Source organism: Penicillium nucicola, assembly GCF_028828085.1.
Source record: "Penicillium nucicola strain IBT 29836 chromosome Unknown utg000002l, whole genome shotgun sequence".
Classification (NCBI taxonomy): Eukaryota; Fungi; Ascomycota; class Eurotiomycetes; order Eurotiales; family Aspergillaceae; genus Penicillium; species Penicillium nucicola.
In genome coordinates, this window is record NW_026643126.1 from 2,168,912 (window position 1) to 2,191,502 (window position 22,591).

Sequence of the window (22,591 nt, forward strand, 5' to 3'; positions counted from 1 at the left end):
TGAACGAACGGATCGGCTTTTCAACATCCTCCCATGCGACACAAAAAGGTCTTCAACACCTTTCCAATGCAACAAAGAGATACCATTACAACGCACTTCCGGTAGCTTGCCCCGGTTATAATCCTTAGAAAATTATTGAAAGCAAATACAATTCCATAAATGTATCCGGACCTTTAGTTGGCTGATATTGTATAACTTACTCGGTGCTGAAAGGGATAGCAGCCTCAAGCAGCCATTGTTTCAGCTCAGGTCGTATGAAACATCAGCGAAATGTGTCTGATGGGATAAAGTGAAGCCAGAATACACGAGGCCTCAAGAAACCCAACAAAAACCACCAGAACATCCAACTGACCGCGAAAGATGGCCAAGATAGAAAGATACAGAAATTTCTCGTAGATCAGCATGGAAGGGCACCGACGCTAACTCGCTTTCCGACTCCGACTGTTCCTGCCCCGCATACGTCACCTCGAAAATTCCTCCTTCAACAACTACACTCATTATGAAGCAGAGATTCTCGTCCCTGGACGTGAAGGTGTGTTGAAATGCTTCATCACAGAGATATCATACTGACAGCCCTAGGTCATCACGCAGGAATTGGCCTCGGAGTTAGTCCACCTCCGTGTGTCCAACATCTACGACCTGTCCTCGGTACGTCCAACCCTTTGCTACGGAATGGACTGGACTAATTAATTTAGCGCATCTTTCTATTCAAACTCGCCAAACCGGACCATCGCCGCCAGCTCATCGTCGACTCCGGTTTCCGCACTCATGTGACTCAATACTCGCGCACAGCGGCCACAACGCCCTCTCCCTTCGTTACGCGATTTCGGAAATACCTGAAGTCGCGTCGCATCACCAGTATCACTCAAATAGGAACCGACCGCATCATCGACTTCTGTTTCAGTGATGGCGCATACCACATGTTCCTCGAATTCTTCGCCGGTGGTAATATCATCTTGACGGATCGCGATTACAACATTATCGGGCTGTTCAGACAGGTTGCCGCCGGAGAAGGTCAGGAGGAGATTAAGGTGGGACTCAAATATACCGTATCCAACAAGCAAAATTATGATGGCGTGCCGGATGTCACGACGGATCGCATTAGGCAGACACTAGAAAAGGCGCAAGAGCTCTTTTCTCAGGAGGGAAATGCACCCAAAAAGTCCAAGAAGAAGGGAACAGAGGTTTTGCGCAAAGCTTTGTCGCAAGGATTCCCTGAATATCCTCCCTTGCTGATGGACCATGTCTTTGCCGTCAAGGAATTCGACACTGCCACGCCACTGGACCAGGTCTTGGGGAATCCGGATCTTCTACAGAAAGTGAAGGAGGTGCTAGAAGAGGCACAGAGGATTTCTAAAAGTTTCGACTCTGGTGACAGCCACCCTGGATACATTGTCGCCAAGGAGGATTCCCGGCCTGCTCCTGAAGGAGAAGATTCAAAGTTAAGCCTGCTGTATGAGGACTTCCACCCATTCAAGCCTCGCCAGTTTGAAGATAAGCCGGGTATCAAAATTCTGGAGTTTGAGCGATTCAACGCTACGGTAGACGAGTATTTCTCGTCCCTGGAGTCGCAGCGACTCGAGTCGCGGCTGACCGAACGCGAGGCAGCGGCTAAGAAAAAGCTGGAATCCGTACGACAGGAGCACAAGAAGCGCATCGATGCTTTGAAAGACGCTCAAGAGCTTCATATCCGCAAGGCAGATGCTATCCAGGACAATGTTTACCGAGTCCAAGAGGCGATGGACGCTGTCAATGGACTGGTAGCTCAGGGAATGGACTGGGGAGAGATCGCACGTCTCATTGAGATGGAGCAGGAACGCGGCAACCCAGTAGCACAAGTCATCAAGCTCCCGCTTAAGCTGTACGAAAACACCGTCACCCTTCTCCTAGGGGAGGCTGGTGACGATGAGGATGACGAAGAAGATGTTTCTAGCAGCGAAGAATCAGAATCCGACTCGGAAGATGAAGAAGAGCAGGAGGCTGGACGTGCTGAGAGAGATTCCAAAGCATTGACCATCGACATTGACCTTGGTCTCAGTCCCTGGGCAAACGCATCACAATATTATGACCAAAAGAAGCAGGCATCGGAGAAAGCAGAGAGAACCGCCCAATCTTCGACAAAGGCGTTGAAGAGTCACGAGAAAAAGGTTACCACTGATCTCAAGAAGAATCTCAAGCAAGAAAAAGAGGTACTGCGACAGACTCGGACGCCATTTTGGTTCGAGAAATTCATCTTTTTCATTTCCTCTGAAGGCTATCTGGTCATCGGGTATGTAAAATTATCGACTTTGAGCTGTGACATACCCTAACTATTTATAGTGCTCGTGATGCCATGCAAAGTGAACTACTCTACCGCCGATACATGAACAAGGGCGATGTTTTTGTACATGCTGACCTAGAAGGTGCCACCCCAATGGTGGTTAAAAACCGAGCCGGTAGTGCCGATGCACCCATTTCTCCATCTACCCTCTCTCAAGCTGGAAACCTTTGTGTTGCAACATCATCTGCATGGGATTCCAAGGCCGTTATGTCTGCTTGGTGGGCACATGCTCACCAGGTATCGAAGATTGCAGACAATGGAAGTGGTATTTTGCCCACTGGATCTTTCCAGATCAAGGGGGAGAAGAACTTCTTGGCCCCGTCGCAGCTTGTTCTTGGGTTTGGTATCATGTTCCAAATCAGCAAGGAGAGTAGTGTTAAGAACCACAAGCAGCGCTTTGACGCGTTCGAAATTCCACAGATTGATGCTACACCGGCAGGACCAAATGCTGCTTCAGAACCGAAGGAAACGTCCACTGTGGCACAAGATGTGCCGGAGAAGGCACAGTCTACCTCGGAGCCTACTGCAGACACAGAAAAGGAAGCCGAAGTATCAGAAGATGAACAAGATGAAGACAACAAAGCAGCAACTCGTAACCCTCTTCAACGGGGTGACTCAGAGCTTCCAGCAACCCAGCCATCCCAAGAATCCGAATCTGAGCCCGAGTCTGAGCCCGAACCCTCAGAGGAGGTTGCAGAACCAGCTTCAGAGGGCGAAGAAGAAGCTGCATCAGCTACTCAGGCTACGATACAGGAGCCTGAAGAACCCAAGCTTACGGCTAAAGAGCGACGCACTCTGCGACAAGGCAAGCCTCTTGAGCGCGATCAAGAGCCAGCTGCCCCACGTATCGCCCCCACCCGAGGCAAGCGGGCGAAGGATAAGCGTGCAGCTGCTAAGTATGCTCATCAAGATGACGAGGAGCGAGAACTAGCTCTTCGCCTAGTGGGTGCCAACAAAAGCAAAGCCGCAAAGGCCACCCAGGCAGCCGAAGCCAAGGAGCAGCGCGAACGGGACGCCGAGGCGCAAAGGCAACGCCGACGGGCCCAGCATGAGCGTGCCGCTGAAGCAGAGCGTAAACGCCAGGCTGCATTCACTGAAACCGGAACAGACGATTACAACGAGGAGACTGCAGCAGCAGAGGCAGCAGATCTCGCTTGGATTCCTGCCTTGATAGGCACACCGACGACGGACGACGAGATCATTGCTGCTATTCCAGTCTGTGCTCCTTGGGGTGCACTTGGGCGCTACAAGTACAAGGTAAAGCTGCAGCCAGGTGCCGTGAAAAAGGGCAAGGCTGTCAAGGAGATCGTTGGTCGGTGGGTACACGAGACAACAACCGGCAAGGTCAAGAAGGAACATGCCGAAGACGCTGGAATTCCTCGTGTTGATGCGGAGCGTCTTCGCGCACAGGAGGGCGGTCTTATCAAGGGGTGGAAAGAATCAGAGATCATCAACACCATGCCTGTTGGCAAGGTGCGCATCATGACCCCAGGTGTTGGAGGTGGTGGCGGCGGTGATAAAGGTAAAGGTGGGAAGGGGGGAGGACCCAAAGGAGGCAAGGGAAAGAAGAAATGAGTCCAATGTATTAATACGAATGTATAGAGTACATAGATGAGATCCTCAATCCATGACGAGGTACCACAATGGCCATAGGTTCTTTGATCTACTATATAGGGCTATTGATTTACAGCCGATCTATATTGACCCTGGTCAAATACCGTAATCAGCCACAACCCCGCCCTAACAAGTTACTGATGTAGTTATTGCATATGCAACTCTTCTGTCTTTATATAAATATCGATAGTTCGCCGCTCTCATTAGGATCGTGTTGCGCTCATCGCCCATGCCCATCGTGCCCAACGGGATGAGTCATCCGACGTCATGGAATCGAATTTCTTCCGTTTGGCCTCTTATCGTCTCTGACGGCATTGTGCAGGATGTTAGACCGAATGGTTTAGAGACGATCTCTCCCAAACTCCATTAAGATACGAGATCGTTGCTGGAACTTGCCCCCCTCCTTTTTTGGCCCCCCAAACAGCGTGGACAAGTGCGTCATTGATCAAGGCTCTTCAAATTGCTGTTCACTCGCACTTTCGCCAGCCGCGCTCATCGCAGTTGTGCTAGATTTATAACCATGTCTTCAACCCAGACGCGAGTTCTTCCTGTCCAACGGCTGAGCCAAGGGCCCGGCGATCTCTCTCTGGCCGAATGGTGGGAGAAGGAACGCGGCCAACAAACACCTGAGTCCAAGGCCATCGAAGCCGCCGCCGAACTCCTCCGGTCGAGTGATCTCCCCGTCGCCTTTCCCACCGAGACAGTCTATGGCCTGGGTGCCGATGCCACACGCAGCGCCTCCGTCCAGGGAATCTACCGCGCAAAGCAGCGGCCCTCGGACAACCCATTGATTGTTCACGTTGACTCACTGGAAATGCTCGACCGTCTCCTCAACCCCACCGTCAAACACAATCCAGGATCGCCTCAGACGCCACGCATCGCCATTCCACCGATCTACAAGCCTCTGATCGAACGATTCTGGCCCGGCGCCCTGACTATCATTTTACACAACCCATCCGGCTCCGAGTTGGCGCCCGAGGTCACCTCCAAATTGACCACATTCGGCGTCCGCATGCCCTCTTCTCCCCTGGCGCGTCTCCTCATCCACGCCGCAGATCGCCCCCTCGCTGCGCCCTCCGCCAACGCCTCTACCAAACCATCCCCAACAACCGCACAGCATGTATACCACGATTTGCAAGGCCGCATCGATCTCATTCTAGACGGCGGACCCTGCGGCGTGGGCGTCGAGAGCACCGTAGTCGACGGGCTTACCAGCCCGCCGGCGATTCTGCGCCCCGGTGGAATCGGCATCGACGAGATCCGAGAATGTGAAGGCTGGGAAAACGTGGAAGTCGCTTACAGCGACGGAACTCTAGAAATGAAGGATATTCCGCGCGCACCGGGTATGAAGTACCGACACTATTCACCAAAAGCACGAGTCATTCTCTTCGAGCCTAAATCTACCATGAAAGGAGTCGCGAAGCATGTCCAAAAGGACCTGCAAGACAGTGCCATCGGCGCACACAAAATTGGCATCGTTCGTACGCGAAACTGGAAGCTGGGTCTGGATCTTGCTTCCGAGGACGAAGTCGCTCGTACTGCGCTAGCCGTTGACGCTCCTATTGAGAACCTCGTCAGCTTCCCGGTGCCAGTGCAAGAGAATGGTAATCCTAGCACCTGCACGAAGACGGCATACGACTACCACCTCGGCTCGGATGTAACTTCTATTGCGCATGGTCTGTTCTCCGCCCTGCGCGCGCTCGACGATCTTGATGTCGATGTCATTTATGTGGAAGGTGTATCAGACGATGAGGGCCACTTGTCTGCGGCTGTTATGAACCGACTCCGCAAGGCTGCTGGTGCCGAATTGCGGGTTTAGATGATTTACGATGATGCCAAGTGCGGGGTGCATAGATCTTCAATTTAGCTGTCAATATTAGAACGCATTCGTGCAGAAGTACATGAACGGGGCAATGAAACATCTCCTGGACTTACCACTTTAGGGCTACAGTGCCTTTGTCCTCTCGTTTTAGGGTTTGGGTTGCGATCTCGGGGACCGCCGACCCACGGACGAGGAAGGCTTATCCACCCGCTCTTCACGATAATCGGAAAAGGAGTCATAAAACGTCTCGGAGCAGGGTATAACTTGAGTCACCGGTGAAAAAAGACCGTTGCTATATATCTTGGTGTAGTCCAAGAAGTTCAACGAGAAAAAAAAGTTCGATCTCAAAATTCACCTGAACATAGCAACACCTCCCACTATGTGCCAATCCCCACTTCACGACTTCATCAAGGGCCTGCCAAAATGCGAGCACCACGTCCACCTTGAGGGCTGCTTAACCCCAGAACTGATCTTCGAACTGGCGGCGCGAAATGGCATCACCCTCCCAACAGACCCGGTCTACACCTCGGTCTCAACCCTAAGCAAACGATATGAACATTTCACCTCATTGGACGACTTCCTCCACTTCTACTTCGAAGGCATGGCTGTCCTCCGCAATGAGCAAGATTTTGCCGATCTAGCCTGGTCCTATTTCCAAAAGGCGCATTCAGACGGCGTCCACCACGCAGAAGTCTTCTTCGACCCGCAAGTCCACGAAGACCGCGGCATTCCCTACGAAACCATCGTCGGCGGATTCTCCAAGGGCTGCCAACGTGCGGAGAAAGAACTCGGCCTGTCAACGCGCCTGATTCTCTGCTTCGTGCGCCATCTCCCCGTTGACTCGGCCAAGGGTGTTTACGACGAATTACTTGCCTCCAAGCACTTCGAAGCTGGCGTCGTCCACGGTCTTGGATGGTCCTCCTCTGAGGTTGGTCCTGCAAAGGACATGTTCCGTGATATCTACGCCGATGCAAAGGAGAAGGGTATCCCGCTCACAGCCCATGCCGGCGAGGAAGGCGATCCCACTTACATCAGCACGGCGCTCGAGCTTGGTGCCACGCGCATTGATCATGGCATCCGGCTTGTGGAAGATGAGGAGTTGATGAAGCGCATTGCGCGCCAGGGAACTTTGCTGACTGTCTGCCCGTTGTCGAATGTGCGACTGCGCTGTGTGAAGTCTGTGAAGGAGGTTCCCATTCGGAAGTTCTTGGAGGCTGGTGTGAAATTCTCTATTAACAGTGATGATCCTGCTTACTTTGGTGGTTATATCTTGGATAACTACTGTGCCGTGCAGGAGGCCTTTGAGTTGAATGTTTTGGAGTGGAGGATCATTGCCGAGAATAGTGTCCAGGAGAGTTGGATCCCTGATGAGAGGAAAGCGGCTCTGTTGGAGAAGATTGAGGCTCACGTGAAGGAGTATATGTGAACTCTTTCTGCTTGATGTCCGGGTTGGGGGGTTATGGTTGGTGTATAGTATGATAGGATAGGGTGGGCGTGCATCTGATACCCTGTGTTTCAACAGCTTTGTATACCGTTTTCAACTGGAGTATATATGAAAAGCAAAAAATATGAAGATATGAATACATGAATAAATGCATAAAAAGATGTTGATTTAAAGTATTGACGAAGGTCTGACGAAGTAGATAGTAGATATGAATCCTCAGAAATCAGGCACTAGTTCCAAGTTATCTACTCCTCACTTGGCGACTCAACTTGCTGATACCCAACTGTAGCTTGCCTACACCACCGCAGTTGATGAGCCTAGTCACAACCAAAATATGCTGTAGCCTACTGAGGTCTACTTTTAAGTTCAAAGAACACCTCCGGACACTACGTCAATTTCACTCAGCGTCATCCATCGCATCGGTCTTTCCAACTCCTCAGCGCAAGGCTGGACAGCTTTACGCCTTGCCAAGAAACTGGGTCAATCAAAACACCCCCTGCACCCACAAAATGACAACTTCAACTACCTTGGACCGCTACAAACTGGTCTTCTTTGTCCCACCCTCTGACTTGGAGCCCTGCAAGGATGCAATCTTCGCAGCAGGTGGAGGATCTTTCCCAGGAGGAAAGTACACCAAATGCTGTTTTCAAACCACTGGCATGGGCCAATTTCTTCCAAATAAAGGTGCAGACCCGGCGGTCGGCGCAGTCGGTGTTGTTGAACACTGCGAGGAGGTCAAGGTTGAGATTATGTGCCTAGGTCGGTCTATTATGCTGAGGGCTGTTGATGCTTTGGTCTCAGCTCATCCGTACGAGGAGGTTGCTTATGAGGTTTATCGTATGGAGAATGTGTAGTTCGAGGGTGATACATCCATGGATGGGAGGCGGATGGTGCTGGTGAAGTATCGGTTAATGCCGAGATCTGTTCTTGTTAGGGGGCATATGGCCTGGTTAGTGATCACAATACATATTGGAATCACACCATTGGTTCACACAACCGATTCACACCATTGGCGTGGAAAATCCCATGTTTGTAAGAGGAGCAAGTTGCAGTTGCGATGTTCGATGTTGGATTGGTAAAGCGGGAGTAATCCTTCCACGCTGATTGGCCAGGGTCCGCCCGCAAAACGCCTCGTCAACTTGAACCTCGTTCTCTCCAACCTCCAACCTCATCGTCCTGCAATTGACCCTCGCATATCCACAGCGATGGCCTCCAAACTCTTCTCAGTCCCGCGGGTCGGCCGCCAGCTGATTCACCAGCTCCCCAAGCCCCAATACAGAGCCTTCTCCGCCGGCTCGCATCGGTTGAGCGACACCCTTTCGGTGGTGCGTATTCGAGCCCCTCCCAATTTCGCAATTGCGCCTCGGATTGAAGAGAAATAATTCCATGTACTGACTGTGCCCTTGTTCACCAGCACCGCAACAAGCCTCACAACAACCCGACCCTCCCGTTCAAGTTTTCCGACCAGAACCTCCAACTCGCCGATGAGATCCTCAAGCGCTACCCTCCCCAGTACAAGAAGGCCGCTGTTATGCCTCTGCTTGACCTTGGTCAGCGCCAGCACGGTTTCACCAGCATCAGCGTCATGAATGAAGTCGCTCGCATGCTCGAGATGCCCCCAATGCGCGTTTACGAGGTTGCGACCTTCTACACCATGTACAACCGCGAGCCCGTTGGCAAGTACTTTGTGCAGATCTGCACAACGGTAAGCAGCACAGACATAATTGGTTTCAGGCAATGTCTAACTTGATCAGACCCCATGCCAGCTTGGTGGCTGCGGTAGCGATTCTATCGTCAAGGCTATCAACGAGCACCTCGGAATCACCCCTGGCCACACCACCGAGGATGGCCTCTTCACATATATCGAGGTTGAGTGCCTCGGTGCTTGCGTCAACGCCCCCATGGTCCAGATCAATGACGACTACTACGAGGACCTGACTCCCGAGTCTATCAAGACTATCCTGACCGCACTCAAGGACTCTGCCGCCGCCACTGGTGCCGGCGCCAAGATTCCTGCCCCGGGCCCCGTCAGCGGGCGCGATACCTGCGAGAACAGCGCCGGTCTGACCAACCTGAACGAAGTTGTGTGGGATCCGGAGACGATGATGCGCAAGGACAACGCATTGGACGCGCAATAAGAGAGCCGAACAAGAAAGAGAAAAGAATGTATACCCTCTTCACATTGCCGTGGGTCAATTCCGGATGGGAGGGGATATTATAATGGTTGTGTTTTTTGAATTGGACGAGCAAAAGCCGCGCCTGGGTACCGTGGTCAACCATGGACAATAGAGGTTCCCGCGAACTCCCGGCGCCCTGAATGATAACCACTCTGAGGCGTCCTTTCTACCTGTTTTTTTTTGTCTGTCTACCTTGTACAGTACGTTTGTTCCTGGTCTTGGTGTGATCGGAGCCTGGATACAGATCTGGCCCAGTCGCTATGGGATATGGGGCCAATCGCATTTTCCTTAAGCTTTTCATTTCATTTTTATCATACTGAGCCTGTAGTTGCGCACACGTATATTTCGGCTTGACCTTATACAAGACCTATCCATCATCGAACTTACACGTACTACGAAATAAGTATGGCACATATCTGCGTCACAGAACTTTTGACGGCCAAAGAAAATGTATCAAAAGAATGGTACAAATGAAGCGATGAATCATCACATTGATTACCCTATGTTTAGTATAGCTTCGCGTAGAAGTGTCACTTTCGGTAGGCTGGTTGGCTTAGAAGCCTAGCTTTTCTGGCAAGCATCGTTTCAGCCCGCCAAAGTTGAGATCACGCGTAGCCATTGTATTACTAGAAGAGAGAGAGGGTTTTCGATCCATAGCGAATGATCAGCCTCAAATTTTGCAAGCCGCACCAGATCTATGGTGTTACATATGGTTGAAACTGCGCATCAGAAGAGACAATACCTCTCCACTGGGCATTCTCCATTGCATGATTTAGCTTCGCTGGGGTACATGTTGTCTTGTTTGTTCATTATTGGAGTGGTCTCTTTAAAAATAGCCTATTCTATAACTTAGAGAGGCTGAAAACGTGTATTTTATAGAAAGATGTCCTAAAATTATAGCAAGTTTTACTACGCTTTTGCCGGTATTAAAGGCCTGTTATATCAGGGCTCCTTTTCTATTTGAACTTGATTCGTTTAACTAGATCAAGTTAGCTAAAATGAGTCGTTCTTGGGTCTCTTTATATCATCATCTACGCCTTCTTTTGTGCTCACAAGTGAACACGACTTAAGAGCAAGACTACCGATAGAGCAGTCACTTTTTTCTAACCTTCCTACTCAGTCAAGCCTCTACACAACTTTACATAAGAAAAGAAAGTGCAGCAGAAAATCTCGATTTGCCAACTAAATGGCGCGCTCTGTTACTCGCCGAGCACTCTCTCCAGGCCGGGTGCCACCTGGAGAGAGTGCTCACACAACATTCCCATTCTCGTCCTCCACCCGCTTCCCCGAGCACCTAACATCGTTCGGGAGGAGGGCCTCCTCTTCCACGAGGCAGGCCACCCCCTCCCGCTCGACCAGCGTCCCATTGCCATTTGTGGCATTGCGCCGGGCGAAGATGTTCACCTCCACCGTCCCCCTCACCAGGAGATGGTAGACTTGTACGGTACGCTTCTGCCCGTACCGCCGGGCCCTGCCGATAGCTTGGGTCATTCCTGCCGCATATTCGGGCTGTGAAGCCACGAACAGAGGCGACAGGAAGACCACGTGGTTGGCACACTGGAGGTTTCTGAGCGTAGAGTGAGATTAATGTTAGCATAAATCTGTCAATAAAGTCAGTAGAAGGATGAATAAGAAGTAAGCTTACAGTCCAGCTGCCATTGCGCTGCCGAGGTTTAAGATCAGGGCCTTTGCCCGCGGGGACTGGGCCTTGCCCTTCTTTGCCTTTGGGCCCTCGATGAACTCATCAATCAACTTCATGTCCCTGTTGGTGATGATGGTTCGGTGCTCAACACCGGCCTTTTGAAGGGCACTCGACGTGATTGACATCAGCTGGCCAATCTGTGCGAAGACAAGGACTAGTTCATCCTCCGGGACGCTACGGACAATTTCGACAAGCTTGCTTAGTTTCGAACTATTGCTTGTTTGATCTTCCTCTAGAACTGATGGGCCAGATATGACCTTGGAGACTGCGGTCACCTTCCCGTCGCATTTGAGGCAGATACATTGCTTGGCCTCAAGGGAAGCTTGGGTGCAACCCTTGCAGAGGGAGTGTCCACAGGTTCGGAGAATGCCAATGTCAGCAAGATTGTCCTGCTGTTTAGCGCAGCCATTGCAAGGTGGGATAGTGAAGGCGTGGATGGCAAGCAACGCATTGTAGAAGCGGATCTCGCGATCGGATTCGATGGCCGACTTTAATGAACTCATGATATCGCTGGTCAATGTCTTGCTCATGGCGAGAGATGCTCGTTTGCGATCTCCATAAGAGGAGCCAGTAGTCTTTTTGATTTTCTTCCTGGATGGTTCTTCTGATTCATCATCGTCGGTACTTTCTGCGTCTGCGTCTGCAGATTTTCCATGACTAGTACTCTTCGCAACCGTTGCATTGAGAGCCTTTTCGAGTCTTTCATTGACCTTGGTGACGACGTTCTGGTGTTCCATGAGCACAATCCATTCTTCGTATGACTGTTGGCAATTGAACAAGAGATCTGAAACTCTGCTGTTGGCCTGCAAGTCTCCAATGTTTGACTTGGAGATAAATTCCGTCAATAACGAGAAGTTGAACGGGTTGTCGTCGCCGTTGTATCCTACCACAATTACCTGTCGACATAGGTTGTCGAGCTTCGCCCAGTTGGCTGTAGATCTGGCTACGTTGGTTTCCAACGTCACGCGACATTTTTCAATGTCCCACTGAGGCTTGCCAATCCGGGTCGTTGTGCAGCACATGATGAGGGCTTCCGGGGGAGACTGGCTTTTTGTAAGATGGTTGTTTAAAGGACCGTCGATGCGCTTTCGATTTTGCATCACTGCATCATACAAGATCTCGTATGCTTCATTCTCTTCAGGCGTTTGGTCAATGAGGACAATGTTGGTCTCGAGCGGGATGTGGTCGATCTCCGCGATGTTTTGACGTGCGAACTGGTCAAGGAATATTTGAGCATGCTGTTCACGAGTTCTGTACCATGCATTACTTCGAGGAACCTGGTACATCTGGAAAGCTTCTGCGGCAGTATGATTCTTCCGGATCATTTGCAGTCTCTTGTTCTGAGATATTCTGTCATTATCGCCATCGTCGTCAATGCCAAGGTCAAGGCCAAGATATCGCGCAATACTCTTGATATCAGCGAATTCACTGAGTCCGGGTGTTCCTGAGAGAATCCATTTGGAGCGTGCCTGCACTGACAGCAGGGACACCTGTCGTTCTTCCCCGGCATATGTGTACTCGTCGATGACCAAACGATTCCAATCGAAGGCGTGGATGAAAGCATTAACAGTGCGCCAGTCCTGTCCGGCACGAATGCCGAACGCTGTTGCATCATTTGCTGTGATGCTCGATTTGGGTGGAGGTTTGACATCTGAGACTGCTGATTTAGTAGACTGAGTCTTTTGTCGCTTTGCTTCTGGAATTTTCTTTTTCTGTTTGATTTTTCTTCTCTTGTGCTGGTTCGCATTCGCATCAAGATCACTGTCATCAACATCCGATGTATCAGAGTCTTCGTATCCAGAATCACCAGCGTTCAAAACTTCTTCGGAATTAAAAGATTGTTCAGTCTCGGTCATATGTGCTGTAGCGGCTGTAGATGTAGTTTCTACATTAAATTTGCCATTGGCTGCTTGTTCCTGAGCAGCTGCGAATGCTTTGCCTTTAAGGCGTTTGGAAGGCACGTATGTGAAATTTGCCTGTGCTGTTTGAACTGCCTGGCGTCTTGCTTTGATTTCTTTCAGTAATGCTTCAGGCCCTTCAGATCTCAAAATACCAACAAGTTCCCGAAGTGAAGTTCTGGCATTGTAGAACCAACTGTCAAAGTTACGGCCTGTTCCTCCACCTGATCTTGCTGGAGCTTGAGGTGTTCCGGTAAATTTTTGAAGCCGGTTGTAGTAGCTGTCGTTTGCCAAGATACTCCATGATAGGATAACGATATCGGCATCTTGGATATCTTGAATGGTAGTCTTGTTGATCGAGTCCAGTGCAAGGACCTTATACTTCTGTCCAAGGAATTTCTTGGTTTCCGCATGCCATTGCTTGAACACGTTATTTGGCACGATGATCAGGGTCGCTTTTGTGAGAATCAGCTCGTTGCTTTCATCCGGGATTCGATTGCAGTCTTTGGTGTACTGTGCATCAATCAAACCAAGAACAATTGCCGTCTTTCCATATCCAACCTCGTCAGCCAGCACGCCGCCGCGAACAATTTTGGGGACTGTTGCTTTGACTTCGGCACGCCAGGGCATCAAAGGAAGAATTGACTCTTCTACTTCTTCTTCCATAAAGGGCGCAATAGCCTCTGACTCTTGAGAAATCATCCAGCTTAGTGATTTCAACTGTTCATTGCGTAGAGAAAACAGGAAGTTGGGGGGTTGTGATGAAGGAGTATCTTTTGAATTGTCTAGCAATGTGAATTTGAGATCGATGTCTTGTTGACCCAACTGAGACTTCTGCATATCGTATGCATGGGGAAGGAGTCGCCAATGAGAGGTGATGTTTTCACGAAGTTCGAAGCCAACCAATTTTCCATGCGCTTGGTGCATCAGAGCTTGAACGTTGAGGGTGAAGCACAATTCGCCTTCTCCGTATTCATTGATTCTTCTAAAGACCACGAAAGGTGATGGTCGAGATTTAATAGCACGTTCATATGTAGCAGCATCCTGAGGGTTCTCATAAGGAGTAATTCGATCTTGGCTGTCCCGTCCCCAGAGGATATTGGGGAGAAGAGGATTGCAGATGTTGCAGTTCACACTCACATCATGCGCATGTTCCGGAATTTTGGAATATACAATTTCATTCCATTCCTTGAAGTCGGACCATCCAGCAATCTTTGGAAATAGCCAAGCGAGGCCCTTTAGCTCTCTCATTGATACCATGGGATCCCATGCTTGCCATTCAGGTGTTGCGTCGGGCAAGCTATGGATCATTGTTGGAACGGACAATGAAGTGAGGGGGATGTAAGCATTGTGACATTTTGAAGTTGTGATCTCGATCTGAGTTGCTTGTGGCAAGGCAAAGTAGGTTAGCCTTTCGAAATGGACATTCAACTTCATTTTTGGAGCTTTGGCCCAACGTCGACAGTAAGCATTGACTTTGCTTGGATCTTTTGAGGCATTCAAAGCTCTCCAAGTTGGGGATAACTCTGCGATGGTCATTCTTTGCTCATACCCAGGAAGGCGGCTGTGATCAAGAGAGAATACACAGGCATCGTCTTTGGGGAGGGTGAGCTTTTGCGTGTCAAGAAAGAGGTAAACAGTAGACTGGCTATCAGTGGCCTTCCTTCTGTACATTGCTCCAAGTGCTGTGCCACAATGAGGAAGAGCCTCGTAAAATCCTCGAATGTTGCAGTCAAGGTTCGCGAGATCGGTGTCTGGTGCATCAATGTAGAGATGAGTCCAGACTTGACTGTTAACGAAATTGGTGCCTTTCAGGCCACAATCTGCCTCGAACGATCGAACTTGCCGCTCTATTCCAGTGATATTGACAATGAATGCTGTGCTCGCGGGGCAACACACCTCCCAGTCACCCTCAATTAGTGACTCATTGTTCGGTCTCATGCGTGCGATTGGCTTTGCTAGCACTTCACGGATGGGACTTCTCAAGCTCGCAGACTCAGGTGGTTTTGCATACAAAAGCCACTGAATTGAGTCCGGTCCAATATCAAGATACAAGCTGGAGTATGGTCCTTGATAAATGACCCGCCAGTTCCTTCCACGCTTGACTTCTAGGAATTGGAAAACATTGGTGCAAATGGATTTGACAGTGTGCATGAAGTTGTCCCAGAATCCCGAGAGGGTTTTATCGGAGTAAAAGGATTTGAATGCTTCGAAATCTTGTTCACAAAATCCTGAAAATGTAAGCTTCATGGGAACAAGATCTTTGATATTTGCGATGAACTCTGATGGTTCAAGTCGACAGTCGTATTCACGTAGATATGAGTGCGTGGGGTTTCCGTAGCAGGAAATACAAGCGGAGTGTCCGCAAAGGGTGCAGGTGAAAATTGAGTCCTTGATGCCAGTCTGTCTCTCGCATGAACAACGCATGACGGTTCTTGCTGACAGTGTTTTGAGATCATGGTGGCTGACAGGGCGATTAGAAACGACCTCAAGGCTGCTCCTCACAAGGCTGTAATCTTTGGAGATCAGGAGCGGGATATCCTCGGTAACAGCAGACTCGGTCGATTCTTCATCACTGTCAAGAATTTTGCACGCAGCTATCAGACCCGCAAGCATCACTGCACAGACGACAGTGCTAGTCATTGCATTCCCAGCCATGTCCATTAAGTCGCCTTGGGATTCTCTGGTTAATAGCATTCGATCAAAGGGCAGCCCTTGTAGCGAAAGAGCCTCTGTGCCAGATACGGGTCCTCCACGGGTTGTCACGAACGGTATACCTTTTGGAGTCAGGCAACCAGCGATTCCAGATGCAGCAAGAGAGTCACGCCCTCGATCGACGCCCTGAGACAAGTCGATCCAACGCCTGTGTGAGATGACAGTTAACAAAATATCCATCAAATGAACGTGAGAGAATAGAGAGTACTTACTCTTTAAAGTTCATATCGTATCCGCTAACAATCCTCTTTAGAAAATTCATATCCACTGTTTCCCACACTCTCTCAGGCTGCGTTTTCATGAAACGATGCCAGAAGAAATCGGGTACCTTGAGCAGATTGACTCCAGGTTGGGACCGGGTGATTGGTCGTTCGTTGCCCAGTTCCAATTCATCACGATGGCGCTGATGACGAGATTGGTAATTCTGCCAGTTGATGTCGCTTCGGAACTCTAGACACGCCCTTTTCTCAATGGACTCGAGTCGGCGGTCGTCGTCGGATAACAAAAACATTCCAACAGGCGCACTTGCTCGTCGTTCAAAGGAGCGAACAAGCTCGCGAACTGTACGATCCAGTTTTTGAATATCAGCCTGGCACTTAAGATCTCCAAGGAGACCCGCCACTTGCAAACGACGCTTGTCAATGACCACCAAGTAACCACGTTCACGTGTCTGCGGAATGTAGTAGTGCTTTGTGTCGACTTTTAGGTCAACTGACATGTAGTCGAGACCCTCCCAGATTTTCTTCATCTGTGCCCATGGGGCATTGCGAACATTCTCCTGGATGATCAACCGGGGGCGATATTTCTCCGCATACCGTAACAGACCATCAAATGTGGCCCCGGACTCTCCATCTTGCTGCAGAGTCTTTTTGCGGTTATTCAGTGAAGAAAAGTCGACGCAGGCGGTTCCTGCAACCAATATGTCCAGGTTACCGGGGACCAATTCCGATGATCCATAAGCCGTTCGCCTAGAGAGCGAGGTTAGCTAATTCGAATGTCATTGAGAATGTGGAATTGCACTGACGCCGTGTCTCCTCCGAGTTCCGTGATGTCACGAAACAGGAGTGGGGGTCGGAAGTTTCGCTCAATGTATGATTGCTTGAACGGAACAATCTCACAGCTGAAGGCATGCGAGATACGAAGTTGCCGGTCTATACCTAGACCTGATAGGGAGTATTAGCAATTCATCTCAAAAAGCCACGAACCCGAGCAGAAATCAATAGGTCAGAGACACAAGGGTAAGGGCACAGAGAAAGACAGGTGAAGTTTGGGCAAGAAGGGGAAGCCCTGAATGCTCGGCGTCGCCAACCGGAGCGCCAACACCTTAAATCGTCGACAACCCTCAAATTGCCTATCAGGCTCTCTCTCATTGACACAACCAGTCAATCTCATCTCAGTCATACACGAAGTGAGTTCAACACGACAGGAAGATCATGATACTGAACCGGTGGTAGGAAATGATCGAGGTGCTTACCGGTTGAAATCATGTCCAGGGCCAGTAACGGGGCTTCCGTTCCTGAACACATCGTTGCCACACGAAGTGGCCGCTTACCAAGTTGACAGAGGACATCCAAAAATCCCCTTTCGAGGGCCTTGGACGCCATGTCAGCGAAGATATCTTCCAGCCTATGCAGAGGCGACAGATCACTGGCTAGATACCTGGTCGTGGTAATCAAGCATCCTCGACGCAGCTCTGGAATCTCTTCGACCACAGGGTCTTGCTCATCCATTGCCGGATCAGCCACCGACTGCTGTCGGTTTGTACCCTCCTGAAAAATGATGGCCGGAACCGGAGGAGTAGATGGGGGGTCAAGATCCGACATAATTGTGAAGAGAATGGAAAGATTCGGGACTTGATGCCCAACAAGTGAATTCTCACGAAGGAGACGTGTGGCAGGCAACACCAAAACAAACCAGGGACCAGGGGAGGATGAGATGATGCAAACAAGACTTTATTGACTACAGGCTCATCGACCTTAGCATGAGATGCTGGGAATGCAGGTCTTGAAAGAAGCATAGAATGAAAACAAGAGCAGCAGGAGGAAGAGGAACAGGGAGAGGAAGAGGAAGAGGAAAAGAGACTCGAGGGGGAAATGAGAGGAGACGAATGACTGGCGGCTGGGAGAGCTCACGCCCAATCAGGAAATGTTGACGCCAAACATACGGGTATGAAGCGACGGCAACATGTCAACAGCCATGACAGTACGGCGACAATACGGTGACACCAACTTCACATCGGCATCGCCGGCCGTATGCCTTCATGCGCCTATTGACTGAACTGATGCTGCATCTTTTCCCAGTCCCAAGTTGGTGTTCCAATGGCTCCATTGCTACATGTTAATACTCAAAACCCCCGCATAACAGTGAGCAGTAAGATATAGAACGATTCGTGAATATAGATAAGCTGCATGGCAGGTAAGTATATACTATGCCTCATCAATGGCCAGTTAGTGAGGTAGGGCTAGCGGAGCACGTGCAATACTTTCGGCGGCTGCATATCCGAATAGTCGAAGACCAAAACGAGAGCTAAATGTCGTTCAAGTCAATCGATGCCATTTGAGTACTTTAAATTATTTGACCCTGGTTCATGGCGTAGTCCTGGCTTTTTTTCTATTATTTTTGAAATCGGCCACACTCACTTGACAGGACCAAAACGATGAGCAAGGCTGGCTTCAAACGCAGTAACAGCCTTTTGGCGTAGGAACCCGGGCTCATTGAAGCTGCCAGGGAAAATCTGTGGTCAAGTTCGAAATTCTCGTGGAGAAATTGTGCCGATTTTAATGTCTAAGAAATTGAAAGGAAGAGTGCAGAGTCCCGATTGATTGTCATATTGTCATTTGAGAGTTGGGCTCTGATTAAGCTGATATGCAAATCTGTAGAAAAATAATCAACAAACTCCCTGCGCCATCCATTCGCCTAATGAAGTAGAATCGAAATTTGAAAGACATCATGAGCGCCGTTGGCTACGAAGTCGCAGCGATTAGATGCTCAATCTTCGTAGAGGAAGAATTTTGGGTCTTCATGCAAGCCACTACCGCATACCGCCTTGCATAAGCTGCTGGCGGAGCAACATGATCTGACTGCGTTCCATGGGACCGAGCGCATCAATCTGCGATTGTGGCATGCTTAGCACTTGTTGAAGAAGCTCTTCCTGGCCCTGCATCTGTGGAGCGGGTTGAGCAGGCGGGGGAGCGAAAGGAGTTCCCGTAACGGGCGGTGTAGATATCTGGCCCGGAACACCGTATGGCTGGAATTGCTGGGCTTGTTGAGGGGGAGGGGCTTGGGGTTGGGCTGCCTGTTCGACGATTGAACCGAGCAATTGGTATTCGACCAGGTTCATGAGAAGCAGAGCCTGGAAGATGGCGTAGGCGAGCTGGGGTGCTTGGCGCAACAATTCAGTGGCGCGAGCTGGGTCTGCAACAGCAAGAGACTTCATCTGAGTGAGGACATCAAGAAGTTGATTCGGGGGGAGAGATGCGAGGGTATGGGAGATGGCGTTCGGGCAGTCAATGTGTGGTGGCAGTTCAACGCCTGGCGGCAGAGGTGGCAGCGGAGCTGAGCCAGGAATTTGTTGCTGCTGTGTGGTATCTTGATTCATCATGGGCTGAGACTGTTGCGAATAGTCTGGAGGGATGGAGTCCTTCTCGTTGTTGTGAGGCCAGTCGACACGAATCTTACGGCCCATGACCTCATGGTCGTTGAGGTTGCGCACCGCTGAGGCAGCGGAGTCGGGGTCGGCGAAGTCGGCAAACCCATACCCCTTGGGCTTGCCAGTCTCGGGATTCATCATCAATCGGAATTTGGTGACGGTGCCGGCTGTGCTGAGGATATCTTTGACTTGCTCCTCAGTGAGGTCTGCAGCTGGATTAACATCGTGTGTGGAAGGCATCGTTTCAAGAGCACTCACTATAGGGGATGTTCCCCAGGAACACACTCTTCCCAGTTCGATCAGGCGCCATAATTGCAATACTAATCGGAAAATGAGTACGAATCTGAAAGTCGATGCGCGACAGAGGAGAGCTAATTCTGCCACCGCCGCAGCTTAACTTCACATCCACTGAGCGTCAGACCAAGTCCGCCCTCATCCATCTCCATTATCTCCCCACGCTTTTTCTCACATCATGTCTCAAAATCAACGAGAGGCCTGGGAGCGTCTACAGGTCATGCTGTCCCGGCGCAAGGCTGGCTTCGGCGGTGGCCTCCCCGGTGGTGGCCGTGGCGGTATGGGACTCGTCGGAACCCTCGTTTTGGCTGGTCTTGGTACCTACGTCGCTTCAAATGCCCTGTTCAACGGTATGACTTGATTCAATTCTAAGGAAGTTACGTCTCTAACTCGATTCTAGTCGACGGTGGTCACCGCGCGATCAAGTACTCTCGTCTAGGTGGTGTCAAGAAGGAGATCTACGCCGAAGGTAAGAAATCTATCTTGCCGCGAAAGAGAGCTATCTGACCTTGTTGAACTATTCTAGGAACTCACTTCCAGATTCCCTGGTTCGAAACACCGATCATCTACGATGTCCGCGCCAAGCCTCGCAACATTCCCTCTCTTACCGGCACCAAGGACTTGCAGATGGTGAACATCACTTGCCGTGTTCTATCCAGACCCCGCGTCGATGCTCTTCCCCAGATTTACCGCACACTTGGCCAAGACTTCGATGAGCGAGTGCTGCCCTCGATCGTCAACGAGGTGCTGAAGAGCGTTGTTGCTCAGTTCAACGCCAGTCAACTGATTACGCAGCGTGAGAACGTTGCCCGTCTGGTTCGGGAGAACCTTGCTCGCCGGGCTGCCCGGTTCAACATTGCTTTGGACGATGTGTCTCTGACGGTATGTTAAGATGCTCCAGGATTGAGCTAAACAAGTTCTAACAAGCTATTTTGTGCAGCATTTGACCTTCTCCCCCGAGTTCACTGCCGCCGTTGAGGCCAAGCAGGTCGCTCAGCAAGACGCTCAGCGTGCCGCATTCATGGTTGACAAGGCTCGTCAAGAGAAGCAGGCATTCATTGTTCGCGCACAGGGTGAGGCCCGCTCGGCTGAGCTCATTGGTGACGCCATCAAGAAGAGCAAGAGCTACATCGAGCTCCGCAAGATCGAGAACGCTCGTCACATTGCCCAGATCATCCAGGAGAACGGCGGCAAGAACAAGCTCTACCTTGATTCCCAAGGTTTGGGCTTGAACGTCAACGCAAACTCCGAGGAGGCCAAATAAACTCATTCCACTTCAAACTTAATGGCGCTGCTGCAAGGGATGTGAATTACTGTACAAATAGCTGGATTAACAATCATCCAAATGTTTTCTCTTCTCTAATATTTAAGTGGTTTCATCCTTTGTAAAATTAAAAGGTGTAGCTCTCGTTGGTCAACATATATTTTCTCCGCGCGGGGACGAAGGCGGCGAGGACATTTTTTTGTCACGGAGGGGCACGACTTTTAGTCTGATAGCATTTTTACATTCCACTAGCATTGCCAGATATAAATCAAATCCGTGAGTATTGACCAGAACTAATCGGACGGCATCCTTTGTTTCAAACACAAGAAACTTAATTGACAGCGATCAGACAATGCCCGAAGTCACCGACGACACCCCAATCCACCTCACAGAGGTCGACATCGACCTCGACGTGCAAGAGATCCTCCTCGCAGCCTCGCAACATGACATCCCTAAGCTGCGCGGCCTCCTTCGCACCCAGTCCCCTCTACCAGATGCAGCAAATGTCAAAGACAGCGAGTCAGGCTTCTCACCGCTGCACTCTGCGATCGCCGCCTGCGAGCTGGACAGCGACACCGAGGGCGCTCAGAACGGAGCCAGTGGCGCCGAAACTTCAGAGCTTAACCCTAAGGGCCTGGACAATGAGACTCTCAAGTCAGCAGTAGAGACAGTCAAGTTCCTACTGCAAGAAGGCGCTATCTGGAACGATCTCGACTCGAACAACGAAACACCCGGCTGTCTCGCTAGGCGCATCGGAGCTCTCGAGCTATACGGCCTCATCGTCGACGCAGGTGTGCGTGCAGAGCTTCTCATGAACCGCCTCGACGCGTACGAAGAGCTATCCGATGAAGACGATGAAGATGAAGAAAACGAGGAGAAGCAAGAGAACGATGATAACCAGGCTGAGACTGCCAACACAATCACCGAAACCGAGGCCGAGACAGCACCTGAACTCGTCGATGCTACGACCACCAACCCCGACGTGAACAACCCCCAATACCTGGAATCATCACTAAACATCCAAAACGACCGAATCCTAGACTCGGACCAGAACGGCGTCATGATGGCATGGGAAAGCGACATTATGCGCAAATCTGCCAAGGCACTCCTCCCAACTCCAGGCCTGAAAGTTCTGAACATCGGACACGGCATGGGTATCGTCGATGGATTTTTCCAAGAGCAGCAGCCTGCCTCGCACCACATTGTTGAAGCGCACGCGGACGTCGTTGCGGAGATGAAGCGTCGTGGCTGGGATTCTAAGCCTGGTGTTGTTATTCATCAGGGCCGTTGGCAAGATATTCTGCCTGGTCTTGTTGCCGCTGGGGAGACGTTTGATGCTATCTACTATGATACTTTTGCTGAATCTTATGCTGATTTCCGGGAGTTCTTCTCCGAGCAAGTCATCGGATTAATGGAGCAAGAGGGGCGGTGGGGATTCTTTAATGGCATGGGTGCCGATCGGCAGATCTCATATGATGTCTACCAGAAGGTGGCTGAGATGGATCTGTTCGAGGCTGGGTTTGATGTGCAGTGGGAGGAGATTGCAGTACCCAAATTGGAGGGTGAGTGGGAGGGTGTGCGGAGGGCTTACTGGGTTGTGGATGATTATAGATTGCCGCTGTGCAAGTTCATGGATTGAGGGATCTACCTGAAGCTACCGGAAAGTAGGATGGGACTTGGAAAAGAATCAAA

The 22,591-nt window shown here is 50.4% G+C and overlaps 9 protein-coding genes across 9 annotated transcripts; 7 read left to right on the plus strand and 2 right to left on the minus strand.

The window, feature by feature from the left end:
* Nucleotides 1-499: 499 nt before the first annotated feature.
* Nucleotides 500-3,951, plus strand: N7511_002590 (putative DUF814 domain protein; the record flags this gene model as incomplete). Its single annotated transcript, XM_057125015.1, has 5 exons — nucleotides 500-532; nucleotides 580-648; nucleotides 696-2,269; nucleotides 2,320-3,842; nucleotides 3,923-3,951. The coding sequence occupies 5 exons, from the start codon at nucleotides 500-502 to the stop codon at nucleotides 3,949-3,951; spliced, it is 3,228 nt and encodes a 1,075-aa protein (XP_056987174.1).
* Nucleotides 3,952-4,454: 503 nt separating this feature from the next.
* On the plus strand, nucleotides 4,455-5,753 carry N7511_002591 (L-threonylcarbamoyladenylate synthase; the record flags this gene model as incomplete). Its single annotated transcript, XM_057125016.1, has 1 exon — nucleotides 4,455-5,753. The coding sequence occupies one exon, from the start codon at nucleotides 4,455-4,457 to the stop codon at nucleotides 5,751-5,753; it is 1,299 nt and encodes a 432-aa protein (XP_056987175.1).
* Nucleotides 5,754-6,135: 382 nt separating this feature from the next.
* aah1 (adenosine deaminase) lies at nucleotides 6,136-7,182 on the plus strand (the record flags this gene model as incomplete). The annotated part of the gene is made up of 1 exon (XM_057125017.1): nucleotides 6,136-7,182. One exon carries the CDS (start codon nucleotides 6,136-6,138, stop codon nucleotides 7,180-7,182), a length of 1,047 nt encoding a protein of 348 aa, XP_056987176.1.
* Nucleotides 7,183-7,709: 527 nt separating this feature from the next.
* On the plus strand, nucleotides 7,710-8,054 carry N7511_002593 (uncharacterized protein; the record flags this gene model as incomplete). Its single annotated transcript, XM_057125018.1, has 1 exon — nucleotides 7,710-8,054. One exon carries the CDS (start codon nucleotides 7,710-7,712, stop codon nucleotides 8,052-8,054), a length of 345 nt encoding a protein of 114 aa, XP_056987177.1.
* Nucleotides 8,055-8,405: 351 nt separating this feature from the next.
* N7511_002594 (complex I 24 kDa subunit family protein) lies at nucleotides 8,406-9,338 on the plus strand (the record flags this gene model as incomplete). The annotated part of the gene is made up of 3 exons (XM_057125019.1): nucleotides 8,406-8,525; nucleotides 8,615-8,905; nucleotides 8,955-9,338. The coding sequence occupies 3 exons, from the start codon at nucleotides 8,406-8,408 to the stop codon at nucleotides 9,336-9,338; spliced, it is 795 nt and encodes a 264-aa protein (XP_056987178.1).
* A 1,293-nt stretch (nucleotides 9,339-10,631) lies between these two features.
* On the minus strand, nucleotides 10,632-17,515 carry N7511_002595 (putative SNF2 family helicase; the record flags this gene model as incomplete). Its single annotated transcript, XM_057125020.1, has 5 exons — nucleotides 10,632-10,944; nucleotides 11,023-15,840; nucleotides 15,905-16,660; nucleotides 16,717-16,855; nucleotides 17,167-17,515. Coding segments are annotated over 5 exons (6,375 nt in total), but the record flags the coding sequence as incomplete, so codon positions are not given.
* Nucleotides 17,516-18,723: 1,208 nt separating this feature from the next.
* On the minus strand, nucleotides 18,724-19,651 carry N7511_002596 (putative polyadenylation factor subunit CstF64; the record flags this gene model as incomplete). Its single annotated transcript, XM_057125021.1, has 2 exons — nucleotides 18,724-19,547; nucleotides 19,600-19,651. The coding sequence occupies 2 exons, from the start codon at nucleotides 19,649-19,651 to the stop codon at nucleotides 18,724-18,726; spliced, it is 876 nt and encodes a 291-aa protein (XP_056987180.1).
* Nucleotides 19,652-19,813: 162 nt separating this feature from the next.
* N7511_002597 (prohibitin subunit PHB2) lies at nucleotides 19,814-20,899 on the plus strand (the record flags this gene model as incomplete). The annotated part of the gene is made up of 4 exons (XM_057125022.1): nucleotides 19,814-19,985; nucleotides 20,036-20,104; nucleotides 20,162-20,517; nucleotides 20,576-20,899. 4 exons carry the CDS (start codon nucleotides 19,814-19,816, stop codon nucleotides 20,897-20,899), a joined length of 921 nt encoding a protein of 306 aa, XP_056987181.1.
* Nucleotides 20,900-21,251: 352 nt separating this feature from the next.
* On the plus strand, nucleotides 21,252-22,538 carry rmt2 (protein-arginine N5-methyltransferase; the record flags this gene model as incomplete). Its single annotated transcript, XM_057125023.1, has 1 exon — nucleotides 21,252-22,538. One exon carries the CDS (start codon nucleotides 21,252-21,254, stop codon nucleotides 22,536-22,538), a length of 1,287 nt encoding a protein of 428 aa, XP_056987182.1.
* Between the last annotated feature and the right edge of the window lie 53 nt (nucleotides 22,539-22,591).